Raw genomic sequence first — 17,307 nt, forward strand, 5'->3', positions numbered from 1 at the left:
AGTTCTGAGGGGGAGAGGGGTTAAATTCTTAGACTAAGACACATGGGCTACTAACAGCTTTACTACAGAACATACACACAGTACTACTTTCTTAGCTACAGTATACATATCTTCCTGGCATATTACATTAATTTATGCAGAAGCATACAAGACACAGGCCTGTTTATGTACTCACCGTTTTGCTGTGCTCACTTGAAGAGGAAGGTGGCACGGCGGGGGGGAAAGAGGTTGAAGATCACGTCGGTGATCTTCAGGTTGGAAAGTCGGAGTTCTAGAAAGAGACCCAAGTTCCCGACTTGGAATTCCGAGTTGGATGACAGTTCAAAACATACTTTCCCAGTTAGTGCTAGTTCTTTTCTGAGGTCCCAGTTGTCTTGAACGCTCTGAAGTCTGAGATTGACCAATTCTCAATTCCCAGTTTTTAACATGGCAGAAGTCATGCTGGATTGTATTCAACATTTTATGGCCCATGGTGTTGTGTGAATGTTTGTTTTAAGCTTGGAAAAGATACCCTTTCAGACAGATGTTTTAAATCCTTAAACCCAGACATGGACCACACACCCTTCCCACTGAATAGCCGGCAGGGGAAGCAAAATAGTGATTGTTTTGCAATGCTTGCCGTTTGTGGCCGAGGAGCACCTATACATTCGATCTATAATTCTCTTCATATGAAGAGGATTTGCTAGTAAATTGTTAATGTGATTCATGACTGCTTGTCTAACTAGCTTGCTAACTAAGATTTTAAAATTTTGAAGTTGACCTAATTTGATTGGACATCAGTCCAATCAAAGCTACGGTAGATACGTGATTTGACAATTTAATCTGTGGCCAATGACCTTGAGCCTTCTTGGATGGGCACTTCTAATATAAATCTTTGGCAGCAGCCAAGGGGGCTAGGAACTGCCTAGGTCTTCCTATAGATTCTGTGGTGATGTAGTGTCCCCTTGAGTGAGAACACTGATTCAATCACTATGCAACTAGAGAAGATTACCAACGCCTACGCTCTGTGCTTTTGCTGCCTGTCACTCCACTACAGAAAGCACTGAGCTAAGCTGAAACACCTGCATTTTGGAGCTGCCTTACTCAGAGACCATGTTTGTATGCAGCTTTAATAACTCTAGGAGTATTAGTCTTTTTCTTAATGTTTGCAAACAGATATGTAACACAAATGAATGGCAAAAAATGCTGCTTTGTTTATTTATTTATTTGCTAAACAGGTAGGGCTCAAACCAGGTGGGGTACCTGCACTGAATGACGAATTGCCACTGCTCCTGAGCAACTCACTGACCTAGAAATGCCTCTGCATTTTGAAAACAAGCCCAGGGTGAAATTCCCCTTTAATAGACCAATACGATTTCCAAACCTGTCTGCTAATTTTTTGTTTTCCCCTCATCACTCAGACCACTCCCAGACAGTGCTAGCAAAATTATTGCTTGAGAAATTGCCCTTTTGCTTAGAAAGTATTAACATTTCATTTTGACAAAATTACCGGTGTTTTCCCTATATTAATTTAGCAGTGGCAGTCCGCCGCCACTCCAAAAAAAATGTGGATAAACCTTTTTATTTAATTGAATTACTTTCAGGGTGGTAAAACGTTTTCAGTGTTAAGTTCAATACTTTACATCTGGTTTTAATTATGTCAATAAGATAGTTGAATTAAGATCATCTTTGAGAACTGATAACCACCAGAATAAAAACAAGAGTCAGGAAGAATCTCAACGTCATAGCATGGGGCCCCATTTGATTTTGTAATGTTTGAGTCAGTCAGATAGCATTAAAAACACAGCATAAGCAGGCAAAATGAAATTTTATTGGTCACATACACATATTTAGCAGATGTTATTGCGGGTGTAGCGAAATACTTGTGTTCCTAGCTCCAACAGTGCGGTATTTACGAACAATACACATCTAATAATAAAATAATGGATTTAAGAAATATTAGGATGAACAATGTTGGAGTGGCATTAAAATACAGTAGACTAGAATACAGTATGTACAGTGCATTTGGAAAGTATTCAGACCCCTTGACAATTTACACGTTTTGTTACCTTACAGCCTTATTCTAGTAATGTTTGCAATTGTAATTTTAAAATTAAAATAATAAATTAAATCACATTTACAAGTATTCAGAGCCTTTAAAAACGAGTTTTAACCTGTCCACGACTAGCGGACCCCCCAGTGAAAGTGCAGGGCGCCAAACTCAAAACGACAAATCTCATAATTAAAATTCCTCAACCATACAAATATTTTACACCATATTAAAGATAAAATTCTCGTTAATCCAACCACCGTGTCTAATTTAAAAAAATGATTTACAGCGAAAGCACCACAAACGATTATGTTAGGTCACCTTTAACCTGTTGCTTCTACTCGGGACGCTTGCGTCCCAACTAGAGCTCTGGAAATGCAAATGCGCTACGCTAAATGCTAATAGTATTAGTTAAAACTCAAAAGTTCATTAAAATACACATGCAGGGTATCGAATTAAAGCTACACTCGTTGTGAATCCAGGCAACAAGTCAGATTTTTAAAATGCTTTTCGGCGAAAGCATGAGAAGCTATTATCTGATAGCATGTAACACCCAAAAAGACCCACAGGGGACGTAAACAAAATAATTAGCATTTGGTCGTTACACAAACCGCACAATAAAATAGAAAACATTCATTACCTTTCACCATCTTCTTTGTTGGCACTCCTAGATGTCCCATAAACACTATTTGGGTCTTTATTTCGATTAAATCGGTCCATATAAAGCCTAGATATCGTTATATGTAGACTGTGTGATAAACGAAAAACATTGTTTCAAAACGTAACGTCATTTTTTTAAATTCAAAAGTCGACGATAAACTTTCACAAAACACTTCAAATACGTTTGTAATGCAACTTTAGGTATTAGTAAACGTTAATAAGCGATAAAATTCATCAGGAGGCGATGTAAAGATCATTAGCTGTCCGTCTGGAAAAATGTCCGGCTAGAAACTCAACGAAAATATCCGGTCCTAGACCATAGGAGATACGGTGCCCTGCATGTGTTTGACCAAGAAAAAACTCGAAGGGAAATGACAAGACTCTAGACACCGTGTGGAAGCTGTAGGTACTGCAACCTCAGTCAATTAATTGTGGTTCACCTTTATCAATGGGTTCAAGTAGCGCATGGATATATTTTCCCATTTTCAGTGATCAGTTTTTCCTGTGCTTTTCGATGTAAATGCCGTTCTGGTAAAGCCACAGCAGTGATTTAACCAGTTTTATAAACGTCTGAGTGTTTTCTATCCACACAGACTAAGCAAATGCATATACTATATTCCTGGCATGAGTAGCAGGGCGCTGAAATGTTGCACGATTTTTAACAGAATGTTCAAAAAAGTAGAGGGTCGACTTAAGAGGTTAAGCCACAGAGAGGAGTCACAAAAAGCAGAAATAGAGAGAGAATTAATCACTAACCTTTGATCTTCATCAGATGACACTCATAGGACTTGATGTTACACAATACATGTATGTTTTGTTTGATAAAGTTCATATTTATATATAAAAATCTGAGTTTACATTGGCGTAGTTCTAAAACATGTGGTGATATTGCAGAGAGCCACATCAATTTACAGAAATACTCATAATAAACATTGATAAAGATACGACTATTATACATGGAACTTTAGATACACTTCTCCTTAATGCAACCGCTGTGTCAGATTTATAAAAAAAACTTTACGGAGAAAGCAAATCATGCAATAATCTGAGTACAGGCTTTAGACAACAAAGCAGCCAAAAAGATACTCGCCATATTGGGTAGTCAACATTACCCAGAAATAGCATTTTAAATATTCACTTACCTTTGATCTTCATCAGAATGCACTCCCAGGAATCCCAGTTCCACCATAAATGTTTTGATTTGTTCGATAATGTCCATCAGTTATGTCTAAATATCTTCTTTTGTTAGGGCGTTTGGTAAACAAATCCAAAACCGCTACAGCCCGTAGAAACATGCCAACCTAAGTATGGAATCAATCTTTAGGATGTTTTTAACATAAAACTTCATTAATGTTCCAACCGGACAATTCCTTTGTACAAAGTAAGTGGAACCTTTCACGTGAGCGCGCCAGACAGGCTGTGGCACTCTGCCAGACCACTCACTCAAAGAGCCCTTATGTGCCCCTCCTTTAGAGTAGAATCCTCAAAACAGGTTCTAAATACTGTTGACATCTAGTGGAAGCCTTGGGAAGTGAAACATAACTAATATCACCCTGTATCTTCAATGGGGGCTGAGTTGAAAAACTGCAAACCTCAGATTTCCCACTTCCTGGTTGGATTTTCCTCAGGTTTTCGCCTGCCATATGAGTTCTGTTATACTCAGACATCATTCAAACAGTTTTAGAAACTTCAGTGTTTTCTATCCAATACTAATAAAAATTGCATATATTAGCATCTGGGACAGAGTTGGAGGCAGTTCACTCTGGGCACGCTATTCATCCAAAAGTGAAAATGCTGCCCCCTATCCCAAAAAGGTTAATGACTCCAACCTAAGTGTATGTAAACTTCCAACTTCAACTGTTTGTGTATATGTGTATGTGTGTGTGTATATACATACAGTTGAAATTGGAAGTTTACATACACATAGGTTGGAATCATTAACTCATTGTTTAACCACTCTACAAATTTCTTTTTAACAAACTCTAGTTTTGGCAAGTTGGTTAGGACATCTACTTTGTGACAAGTAATTTTTCCAACAATTGTTTACAGACAGATTATTTCACTGTTTCACAATTCCAGTGGGTCAGAAGTTTACATGCACTAAGTTGAGTGTGCCTTTAAACCGCTACGAAAATGTCATGGCTTTAGAAGCTTCTGATAGGCTAATTAACATCATTTGAGTCAATTGTAGGTGTACCTCAATTGGAGGCCTACCTTCAAACTCAGTGCCTCTTTGCTTGACATCATGGGGAAATCAGCCAAGACCTCATAAAAAAATGGTAGACCTGCAAGTCTGGTTCATCCTTGGGAGCAATTTCCAAATGCCTGAAGGTACCACGTTCGTCTGTACAAACAATAGTACGCAAGTTGAAACACTATGGGACCACATGCAGCCTTCATACCACTCAGGAAGGAGACGCAATCTTTTTCCTAGGGATGAACATACTTTGGTGCGAAAAGTGCAAATCAATACCAGAACAACAGCAAAGGACCTTGTGAAGATGCTGGAGGAACCGGGTACAAAAGTATCTATATCCACAGTAAAATTAGTCCTATATCGACATAACCTGAAAGGCCGCTCAGCAAGGAAGAAGCCACTGCTTCAAAATCGCCATAAAAAAGCTAGACTACGGTTTGCAACTGCACATGGGGACGAAGATTGTACTTTTCTGAGAAATGTCCTCTGGTCTAATGAAATAAAAATAGAACTGTTTGGCCATAATGACTATTGTTATGTTTGGATGAAAAAGGGGGAGGCTTACAAGCTGAAGACACCATCCCAACCGTGAAGCACGGGGGTGGCAGCATCATGTTGCCGGGGTGCTTTGCTGCAGTGGGGACTGGTGCACTTCACAAAATAGATAGCATCATGAGGGGGGGGAAATGATGTGGATATATTGAAGCAACATCTCAAGACATCAGTAGGAAGTTAAAGCTTGGTTCCAAATGGGTCTTCCAAATAGACAAGGACCCCAAGCACACTTCCAAAGTTGTGGCAAAATGGCTTAAGGACAACAAAGTCAATCCTATAGAAAATGTGTGGGCAGAACTGAAAAAGCGTGTACGAGCAAGGAGGCCTACAAACCTGACTCAGTTACACCAGCTCTGTCAGGAGGAATGGGCCAAAATTCACCCAATTTACTGTGTGAAGCGTGTGGAAGGCTACCCAACACGTTTGACCCAAGTTAAACAAATTAAAGGCAATACTACCAAATGCTAATTGTGTGCCTGTAAACTTCTGATCCACTGGGAATGTGATGAAAGAAATAAAAAATTCTCTCTACTATTATTCTGACATTTCACATTCTTAAAATAAAGTGGTGATCCTAAGACAGGGAATTGTTACTAGGATTAAATGTCAGGAATTGTGAAACTGAGTTAAATGTATTTGGCTAAAGGTGTATTTAAACTTCCGACTTCAATTGTATGTGTGTATATTATTTGCAACAATGTATAACCTATATTCGCTTTGTCATCATGGGGTGTATTGTGTGTAGATTGGTTGAGGAAATAATTACATGTCATCAATGTGTCTGAATTCTTTGAATGCGCTGTAGATTTAAGTTGTCCGTATGGACAAGTAAAGAAAATCACGATCGAACATTTTACACCAATCAGAGAGGCTAACATTGGAATAATTTTCAATTCTATTTTCCATGTACTTGAAAAAGCCAACACGTCAGTGCAGCCTAGGTAATATGCATATTGCTTACAGCCTCATGTCCAAACCAATGCTGAGATGAGGGAGGCACCAGAAAATGTTGCCGTACCTTAGTTAGGTTTTTAATTATATACCTATAGGATAAATGTCAGTCATATTTGACAAATATAATGAAGGATACTTACCATTAACTTCTAAAGGCTTGATTCTGTCGACATCATCGAGGCACGATTCGTTCAGATCAAATGGTCACAAGAACAGAGAGTGAAGGAAAGTGCCTGTTGTGCTCCACATCTCCCACATTGAATCTTAGCGTAGGCGGTCAGCATTTTATACTAGTAAACCTGAAACGTAATTGTTTAAAACCTGGACATTTTGTCATTTTATGACGCATGTCTTAGCCATAATGCAACCATAGAAATGTTGAGGGAATACATTTATAAACATTTTATACTTTTGAAATCAGTGTTTTTGGCTTTCATTTGGTTTTCGAAAAATCAAAATTTTAAACCATTTCACCTGCATTTTATATTGGAAGTCGTGCTTTTTTTGTGATAAGGGGTATGCAACTATGTGTGCAACTATAGTTTTTCTTCACACAAAATACATTAGTGCAACACATTTGGCAGAAAATCTATTTCATCATATGACAATCAGAGGTGCAACACTATTTGGCTTGCAGCCACACATGGGTAAATAGTTTACTATGAAAAAGCAAGGATTTTGGGGAAGAACAATGCATGGTCATCATATTTCTAAGGCTTATCATAGCAAATGTAGATGGCTACATTCTTTCTAAGGTTCTGCTTGATACAGGAGAAAAGTTGCCTACACATCAGTCAGTGCTGTCTGGTGATACAATGACCAGAGATAAGATATTTTGTCAGAGTAGAGAAGTGCGATTTTGCGCAACCCTGACTGAAGCCGAGCAGAATTTACAATAAGAAGCATTTTAGATCTGCATTAATAAAACTTTTTTTTTTGCTTTTCATTTTCTGCATGGTGAAATAAATGCTAAATCCTACGTTAACGTGACCATGTCCTAGTCATATTAGTAGGCAAGCCCATTGCTAGTAGATGCACTTTTAGTTCTCCCTTAATTTGAAATGGGATATTTTCATCGCTGTCACATGAAACTGCTCAAGCATGGAAGTCAAATACTTATTTTCCACCATAATTTGCAAATAATTCATTACAAATCCTACAATGTGATTTTCTGGATTTTTTTTTTCTCATTTTGTCTGTCATTGTTGAAGTGTACCTATGATGAAAATTACAGGCCTCATCTTTTTAAGTGGGAGAACTTGCACAATTGGTGGCTGACTAAATACTTTTTTGCCCCACTGTATATAAATAAAAAAACGGCTGATTTAAAAAATAAAAAAAATCTTGTATTGGCTTTTTATAGGCCCTCCAATAATCGGTCAAGCTTTAGTGTTGTGCCTACCTGGCATACGTAAACAGTGCATGAGTTTCAAGTTTGGGAATGCGTAATTGTATTTGCGTTCACTTTTGATAATGGGGTTTTCCTCAAATGGAACAATCACATGTATAGCCAGCCTACTACCATGTGCGCATTGCTGCGCTTTTAATGTGAAGAAATAGCCTAATAGTTTATCAACATTTTAAGCTAAACGTTCTGATCTGTTTAAGCTAAACGTTCTGATCTGTCCACAACTAGACTATGTTTGGAATATTTATTTCTCGCACAGAATATAATAGGTCAACATTTTTACTGTGGGGGATAGTAGAGTGACATAGGCTAGTGCTTTTGCAGATCATTAGGCCTACTCCTCTTGTTGGCTGACGAAACGTAAATGTGGACAGTTCTTCCAATATCTTCAATATGCTCCTCGGAATTGGATAAGGACGGACGTAGTTGCATTCCTGATGTCTGTCTCCACTTGTATGTAGCCTGTGAGAAAGATCCAATCACGTAACGGAGACGCTTCGGATTGCGCAGCTCACTCGGGCAGAAGGGCACAGCGCAGCACTCTGGCCGCAAAAGGCATGGATTTCTTTTAGGGTTCATTACAGCCACAATGCGCCGTGAAATGTGAGGCCTTGTCAAGTGCATGTCAAATTGTGAATGAGAGACTATTGGAGTGTGTACAGCCTGAGCAAGAAACTAAGCAGTGCTCATGCCTTTCAAGCTACTTTTTTGAAATCTTCATTTGTCTCATCATGCAGCCTTAACAATGTATTAAAAATCAAAACGTAAAGCAAATTTTTTTTAGAACTAAAGTTACATTAATAACTCTAAATTAAGCAAATGGGAGTACCTATTCCTTTGTTAACCTCTCAATACCGCGCACTCCCTCAAATCTTCGTTCAATTGTATTCCTCATGCTATATAATAATGCCACGGAATTATAAGAAATTCTTGTCTGCTAAATGAACTAGTGTAGCCCACAGACGTTTGGCAAAGCCACATCAGGACCCATCATAAGGACAACTCAGAGTATGCTATGCTTTTCTTCTGAAATAGACTACATATTCTTCATATCATGCTTCTTTAGACCTGTCTAAAATAAATAATGGAGTTATTGTGAAGGTGTAGGCTATAATACATGGATTTCTTAGACTTCTTAAAATGGCTTGTAGGCAGTGTGGAAGCCAAGAGATACTAAATGTGTCTATGTTAATTAACCGTTTTGTAATCGCCACAGCCCTCACCCTTCTAATATCCTTTTATCAACACTAGCTACATAGTCGTCGTTGTATCAAAGATAATTGCGTAATTATCGTATTTCGTCGTCTCCTATCTGTCCAACACGTTCACCGTCTACCGTAGCACTGTAGTACTATCACACTCAACTGAACGTCTTGATTAGTGTAGTGTTAGCTAGCTACATAGCTAGCTACATAGTTGTCTTTGCTGTCTTCGTATCCAAGATAATTGTGTAGCTTAGAGTGTGGAGTCTTAGAGTGATAATTGCGTTATTATCGTATTTCGTCGCCCTCCTATCTGCCTAGCAGCTAGCATACGTTCACCGGCTACCGTAGCACTGTAGTAACTATCACACTCAACCGAACGACTTGATTAGTGTAGTATTAGATAGCTACATAGTTGTCTTTGCTGTCTTCGTATCCAAGATAATTGTGTAGTTTAGAGTGTGTAGTCTTAGAGTGATTATCTTAATTCACCGAGGTTAGCTAGCCAGCTATTTTGTCGTCCTTAACGTAGGAGACACTCCTAGTTAGCCAATAGCCAGCCAACGTCTACTGAATAGAACTTTCGCATTCCGGTCGCATTCCGCGTCGCTCCACAGGTAGTATCACTTTTTCACTTCATTTCATTACAGTCCCAACGGTGTGATTTGTTTGATCGTAGCTAGCTACATAGCTAGCTACATAGCCGTCTTTGTTTCAAAGATAATTGTGTAGTCTAGAGCGATTTTCTAGGTTAGCTAGCCAGCTATTGTCGTTCTCCTACGCAACGTAACGTAACCAACACTGCTAGCTAGCCAGCTAGCTCCCGATAAGCAGCATTGTAGAAACTTCACACTCAACGGTACGACTTGATTAGGTAGTGTCAACAACGCAGCTAGCCTACCCCAGCAGTACTCTATCATTTTAATCATTTTAGTCAATTAGATTCTTGCTACGTAAGCTTAACTTTCTGAACATTCGAGACGTGTAGTCCACTTGTCATTCCAATCTCCTCTGCATTAGCGTAGCCTCTTCTCTAGCCTGTCAACTATGTGTCTGTCTATCCCTGTTCTCTCCTCTCTGCACAGACCATACAAACGCTCCACACCGCATGGCCGCAGCCACCCTAATCTGGTGGTCCCAGCGCACGACCCACGTGGAGTTCCAGGTCTCCGGTAGCCTCTGGAACTGCCGATCTGCGGCCAACAAGGCAGAGTTCATCTCAGCCTATGTCTCCCTCCAGTCCCTCGACTTCTTGGCTCTGACGGAAACATGGATCACCACAGACAACACCGCTTACTCCTACTGCTCTCTCTTCGTCCGCCCACGTGCTCTCGCACACCCCGAGAGCTTCTGGTCAGCGGGGTGGTGGCACCGGGATCCTCATCTCTCCCAAGTGGTCATTCTCTCTTTCTCCCCTTACCCATCTGTCTATCGCCTCCTTTGAATTCCATGCTGTCACAGTTACCAGCCCTTTCAAGCTTAACATCCTTATCATTTATCGCCCTCCAGGTTCCCTCGGAGAGTTCATCAATGAGCTTGATGCCTTGATAAGCTCCTTTCCTGAGGACGGCTCACCTCTCACAGTTCTGGGCGACTTTAACCTCCCCACGTCTACCTTTGACTCATTCCTCTCTGCCTCCTTCTTTCCACTCCTCTCCTCTTTTGACCTCACCCTCTCACCTTCCCCCTACTCACAAGGCAGGAAATACGCTCGACCTCATCTTTACTAGATGCTGTTCTTCCACTAACCTCATTGCAACTCCCCTCCAAGTCTCCGACCACTACCTTGTATCCTTTTCCCTCTCGCTCTCATCCAACACTTCCCACACTGCCCCTACTCGGATGGTATCGCGCCGTCCCAACCTTCGCTCTCTCTCCCCCGCTACTCTCTCCTCTTCCATCCTATCATCTCTTCCCTCTGCTCAAACCTTCTCCAACCTATCTCCTGATTCTGCCTCCTCAACCCTCCTCTCCTCCCTTTCTGCATCCTTTGACTCTCTATGTCCCCTATCCTCCAGGCCGGCTCGGTCCTCCCCTCCCGCTCCGTGGCTCGACGACTCATTGCGAGCTCACAGAACAGGGCTCCGGGCAGCCGAGCGGAAATGGAGGAAAACTCGCCTCCCTGCAGACCTGGCATCCTTTCACTCCCTCCTCTCTACATTTTCCTCCTCTGTCTCTGCTGCTAAAGCCACTTTCTACCACTCTAAATTCCAAGCATCTGCCTCTAACCCTAGGAAGCTCTTTGCCACCTTCTCCTCCCTCTTGAATCCTCCTCCCCCTCCCCCCTCCTCCCTCTCTGCAGATGACTTCGTCAACCATTTTGAAAAGAAGGTCGACGACATCCGATCCTCGTTTGCTAAGTCAAACGACACCGCTGGTTCTGCTCACACTGCCCTACCCTGTGCTCTGACCTCTTTCTCCCTCTCTCTCCAGATGACATCTCGCGTCTTGTGACGGCCGGCCGCCCAACAACCTGCCCGCTTGACCCTATCCCCTCCTCTCTTCTCCAGACCATCTCCGGTGACCTTCTCCTTACCTCACCTCGCTCATCAACTCATCCCTGACCGCTGGCTACGTCCCTCCCGTCTTCAAGAGAGCGAGAGTTGCACCCCTTCTGAAAAACCTACACTCGATCCCTCCGATGTCAACAACTACAGACCAGTATCCCTTCTTTCTTTTCTCTCCAAAACTCTTGAACGTGCCGTCCTTGGCCAGCTCTCCCGCTATCTCTCTCAGAATGACCTTCTTGATCCAAATCAGTCAGGTTTCAAGACTAGTCATTCAACTGAGACTGCTCTTCTCTGTATCACGGAGGCGCTCCGTACTGCTAAAGCTAACTCTCTCTCCTCTGCTCTCATCCTTCTAGACCTATCGGCTGCCTTCGATACTGTGAACCATCAGATCCTCCTCTCCACCCTCTCCGAGTTGGGCATCTCCGGCGCGGCCCACGCTTGGATTGCGTCCTACCTGACAGGTCGCTCCTACCAGGTGGCGTGGCGAGAATCCGTCTCCTCACCACGTGCTCTCACCACTGGTGTCCCCAGGGCTCTGTTCTAGGCCCTCTCCTATTCTCGCTATACACCAAGTCACTTGGCTCTGTCATAACCTCACATGGTCTCTCCTATCATTGCTATGCAGACGACACACAATTAATCTTCTCCTTTCCCCCTTCTGACGACCAGGTGGCGAATCGCATCTCTGCATGTCTGGCAGACATATCAGTGTGGATGACGGATCATCACCTCAAGCTGAACCTCGGCAAGACGGAGCTGCTCTTCCTCCCGGGAAGGACTGCCCGTTCCATGATCTCGCCATCACGGTTGACAACTCCATTGTGTCCTCGTCCCAGAGCGCTAAGAACCTTGGCGTGATCCTGGACAACACCCTGTCGTTCTCAAATAACATCAAGGCGGTGGCCCGTTCCTGTAGGTTCATGCTCTACAACATCCGCAGAGTACGACCCTGCCTCACACAGGAAGCGGCGCAGGTCCTAATCCAGGCACTTGTCATCTCCCGTCTGGATTACTGCAACTCGCTGTTGGCTGGGCTCCCTGCCTGTGCCATTAAACCCCTACAACTCATCCAGAACGCCGCAGCCCGTCTGGTGTTCAACCTTCCCAAGTTCTCTCACGTCACCCCGCTCCTCCGCTCTCTCCACTGGCTTCCAGTTGAAGCTCGCATCCGCTACAAGACCATGGTGCTTGCCTACGGAGCTGTGAGGGGAACGGCACCTCACTACCTCCAGGCTCTGATCAGGCCCTACACCCAAACAAGGGCACTGCGTTCATCCACCTCTGGCCTGCTCGCCTCCCTACCACTGAGGAAGTACAGTTCCCGCTCAGCCCAGTCAAAACTGTTCGCTGCTCTGGCCCCCCAATGGTGGAACAAACTCCCTCACGACGCCAGGACAGCGGAGTCAATCACCACCTTCCGGAGACACCTGAAACCCCACCTCTTTAAGGAATACCTAGGATAGGATAAAGTAATCCTTCTCCCCCTTCCCCCCCCCCTTAAAAGACCTAGATGCACTATTGTAAAGTGGCTGTTCCACTGGATGTCATAAGGTGAAAGCACCAATTTGTAAGTCGCTCTGGATAAGAGCGTCTGCTAAATGACTTAAATGTAAATGTAAATGTTACAGACCATTTTTTTTGTGGGGGAGGGGGCAAGTGACTAGAGCTTTTGGACTAGTAAAAAAAAATCGGTCCTACTTGTCCAAAGGACAGTTGGTTAAAGTGAATTCCAAGCCCTGGGGCTGAGAGAGAAATGTATAGTTAGTTGGGGACTCATGCCATAACATGTTTTATCCTGAATGCATAGTTTTGGAATTATAGATTCTCCCTGACTAACTTTTATTTGGTTCTAAAATATCTTATTTAAAAAAAAATATATATATATATACAGGTCAATTATCATTTCTGCACCCTTTATCTGGTTTGTCTTGAGAAAAGGTCCCCCCACCCCATCCCAAAACCTGCATTTTTATGGGGTGGACGTAGGTGGCCCGAAAAACACTTAGGCTGCCCGTCAATACTTTTCTACGCAGAAAAAACCTGCCAATTGTTTTAACGATAGAATTGGGCATAGCGGATGGTCAGTTGGCCTATTATCTGAGGAAGATGAATATCATGTGTGTGGTCCAAATGGCACCCTATCCCCTTATGGGCCCTGATCAAAGTATTGCAGTCTATATGGAAGAACGTGTCAGTTGGGTCGCAGCTCTTGGCTCTCTTCACTCTTAGGTAGTGTAAATGATTCAACACAAAGTTGGCAAATGTGTGTGATGTCACCAACACCCACTTTCTTGACTCCAACTTCAAAACTCTTAATTCAGTTTGATTCATGCACAGCTTGTAAAGCCCTTACATGGTTCCAGCTCATCATGTTTTCAAGCAACTTGAGAGGAAATTTCTGTAGGATACTGATTGAAGCCGAGGCTGTGACGCTGACCCTATACGATTCCCCCAGGGAATCTTTCCACTTGAAATGCTATCACTTCACTTCAACCACAGCTAACCATTAATCGCACTGGTATAAATCTTTGACCAGGTGGGTGGTAATTCAGGTGCGGGGCGGGGACTGTCATTCCTGCATCTCTAAAATGTAAATATAGGTTTACTATGAAGGATCTTGTGACTAGCGTTAGTTTCAAGTATCCCTTTGGTATGAAGTCAATTACTAATCCCAGAGAATGGCATTGTGTTTTGGTTTTCACATTGTGGAATCAGTGAGGGCCTTACTAGTTTTGTCAGTTTACAATAAAACATTGAAGTAGATTTTCCCCAAGGAAGGAGTTGGCTGCTTAATATGAGAAGAGATTGACATTTTTTAGAATGACAAAATCAGTTGGGGAACAGCTCTGACAGGAATGTTGGTATTTGCCATCCATTGTTGTTTTGAATGGCATAAGACTGATCACACAGGTTTTCATCACAAAGGGAAAATGGAAACTGTAACATAAGGTTACTTTTATTTAATATTTCTAGCATTGCTCAAGATCATGAAGCTATACCTTCTTATAAAATGTAAATTTGTCATATATGGATTTGTTGGCGATCTCCTTTCATACCAATATTTCTCCTCTTTCTTTCTTTCTTGCTTGCAGTCTTGGGACGTTTTCTTTCGCAATGCCAATGCAGGTGCTCCCCCGGGCATGGCCCACCAGAGCCCTCTGAGCCTGGCCGGACTCCCTCAAGTCCAGTCTTTGGCAGGGGCTCAGCCCAACGTGGAGAAGCTGGTGGAGGATCACCTGGCTGTCCAATCCCTCATTCGTGCCTACCAGGTCAGACCAGTCAGCCACCACTGGCTCTCACAGAGCTACAACATTTGAAAACCAGGACAACCATGTCTAAAGTTTTTTAGTATTTTAACCTTTTATTTAACTAGGCAAGTCAGTTAAGAACAAATTCTTAGTTTACAATGATGGCCTACCCCGGCTGTGATACAGCCCAGGATAGAACCAGGGTCTGTAGTGATGCCTCTACCACTGAGATGCCGTGCCTTAGACCACTGCGCCACTCGGGAGCCAACAAGTAAGCATGCCAAGTAGTTTTACTATTACAAAACATTCAGCAGCCAGAAAGCTGTGACTTTTTAACCAAAATATATTGTAAATTGCATCTAGAGTGGTGGCACACAATATAAGAACACAGAACCTATTGTTAGTAAACTATTGTAGTCAAAGAAAATAACCCATATTGCCTCCTCGCTATTTGAGTAATCTCTACCTTTTTGAGTTTGAGGTTTAAAATAGACAATCTTTGTTGTCTGTGAGCATAGCTACAAATTTCCACATAGTTGACCGTCAGACTTAATGATACCAACTATGCTGATAATGGACTAACATTTTAGTGATATAAAAATGAAATGGTTGACATTTGAAAGCTGGGACAAAGGTGAGATGTCTTTTAATACCATAAAGAACTGTGACCTCATGATGTTAACTGAAATGCCTATTATAATGTGCACTTGAATGTTTTCTATTTTGTTGTATTGTTGTGGTTTTGTTTGAAAACTTGTTTTACCATGTGACTAATGTTACCTTATTTCCAGTTGAATGGCCATCACAACGCAGATCTCGATCCTCTTGGCATCAGTTGTATAAATTTTGATGATGTCCCAGTACCTACTGGGGTTCAGAATGTCGGTGAGAAATGTTCCCTCACAGCTGTGCGAGACAATAATGAGCTTGTTTGTGTTAATGTTGCTTTCCCATTTCCTCCCTCCTTTTTCTCTCTTCTCTTTATTTTTCTTTCAAATCCCTTTCAACACTTCTATGTCTCTACACTCACACCCCTCCCCCCTCTCATCCCCACCTATCGGATGTTTTGTTCCATTTCCCCTCGGACCTGTTTCTTTAGATCCGTGGGCACCATGTTGCTCAGCTGGACCCTCTGGGGATTATGGATGCCGATCTGGACTCTCACGTCCCCAATGACATTATAACGTCCTCGGATAAACTCGGTGAGGAGAATGAGCCACTTGCTACAGATCTTCCTGGCGACTGGGTAGCTGAGCAATCTGTTTGGCATGACATGCTGGTCTATGTATAGTCTACACTGACCTCTAAACATGTGCCCATTTGTCCCTGAAAGGGCTCCTTGCCCCTTGTTTTCCTGAAATGCCACATATTTGCATTGATGCTTTTTGACTTACTTGACTTAAATCTCTTTGCCACCTTGGGAGTATAGGGCGTCCACCATGGGAGTATCCGTGGTTCGGTTTTTGTAGTAATTTTTTTAACCGTTGGGTGGATGATTAGCCAAGACAGCTGGGCCCACTGTTATCATGTTGCTCAGCTGTACCCTCTGGGGATTATGGATTACAGTCTGGACTCTCATGTCCCCATTTACATTATAACATCCTCGGATAAACTCCGTGAGGAGAATGAGCCACTCACTACAGATCCGCAGTCGACTGGGTAGCTAAGCAAGCTCGGTTTGGCCTAATCCGGCCTTCCTCTGTATAAAGATGTCGCCGTACTGTATGGCCGCCGTTTTGCGAGCTCCAGCCAAACTTTGCTTTTTCCACATTGACGGGGCTGCAGGGGAGCGGGTCGAGAGCTTCAAGTTTATTTTTGTACATTTTATTCATAAAAATGTATTTGTCTAGGCAAATCAGTTAAGAACAAATACAATGACGGCCTACCCTGGCCAAACCCGGACGACGCTGGGCCATTTGTGCGCGCTGCCCTATGGGACACCCAATCACGGCCGGATGTAATGCAGCCTGGATTCAAACCAGGGACTGCAGTGACTCCTCTGCACTGAGATGCAGTGACTTAGACCGCTGCGCCACTCGGGAGCCTCGGGTGTCCAAATCACTAAGGACTTAAAATGGTCCACAAACACTCCTTGGGAGGTTGAAAAGGTTTGGAATGGGCCCTCAAAAGTTCTACCAATTGAGAGCATCTTGACTGTTTGCATCACTGCTTGGTGTGGCAACAGCACCGCCCTCAATCTCATGGCACTACAAAGGGTGGTGCGGCAGGCCAGTACATCACTGTGGCCAAGCTCTCTGCCATCCAGGACCTCCATATCAGGAAGGTCTGGAAAATAATTTAATACTCCTGCCACCCAAGCCATAGACTGTTCTCTCTGCTTTCGTACGGCAAGCTGTACCGTTCCATCAAATCTGACACTAACAGGCTGCTGAACAGCGTCTTGTTCCCCAAGCCATAAGACTGCTGAACAGCTAACAAAATGGCTACACGGACGATCTGAGTTGACCCTTGTCTTTTATTTATATTTTTGCACCATCTCTATGCACACTCAAAGGACTCTGCACACTCCACTCACACACT

At 42.8% G+C, this 17,307-nt stretch overlaps 1 protein-coding gene across 2 annotated transcripts in view; it reads left to right on the top strand.

Moving 5' to 3' along the window:
• The window catches only part of ogdha (oxoglutarate dehydrogenase a), a 79,863-nt gene that overhangs the window by 22,759 nt on the left and 39,797 nt on the right, over window positions 1-17,307 (top strand). Inside the window, exons 3-4 of one of the 2 annotated variants that reach the window (XM_029638622.2) lie at window positions 14,611-14,787; window positions 15,558-15,651. In XM_029638622.2, coding sequence (XP_029494482.1) covers window positions 14,611-14,787; window positions 15,558-15,651 — 271 coding nt within the window. Of the gene's footprint in view, window positions 1-14,610; window positions 14,788-15,557; window positions 15,652-15,865; window positions 15,969-17,307 lie in introns of both variants that reach the window. The other variant, XM_029638621.2, reaches the window with a different exon arrangement.

Source organism: Oncorhynchus nerka, linkage group LG27 (genome assembly GCF_034236695.1).
Source record: "Oncorhynchus nerka isolate Pitt River linkage group LG27, Oner_Uvic_2.0, whole genome shotgun sequence".
In the NCBI taxonomy this organism is placed as follows: domain Eukaryota; kingdom Metazoa; phylum Chordata; class Actinopteri; order Salmoniformes; family Salmonidae; genus Oncorhynchus; species Oncorhynchus nerka.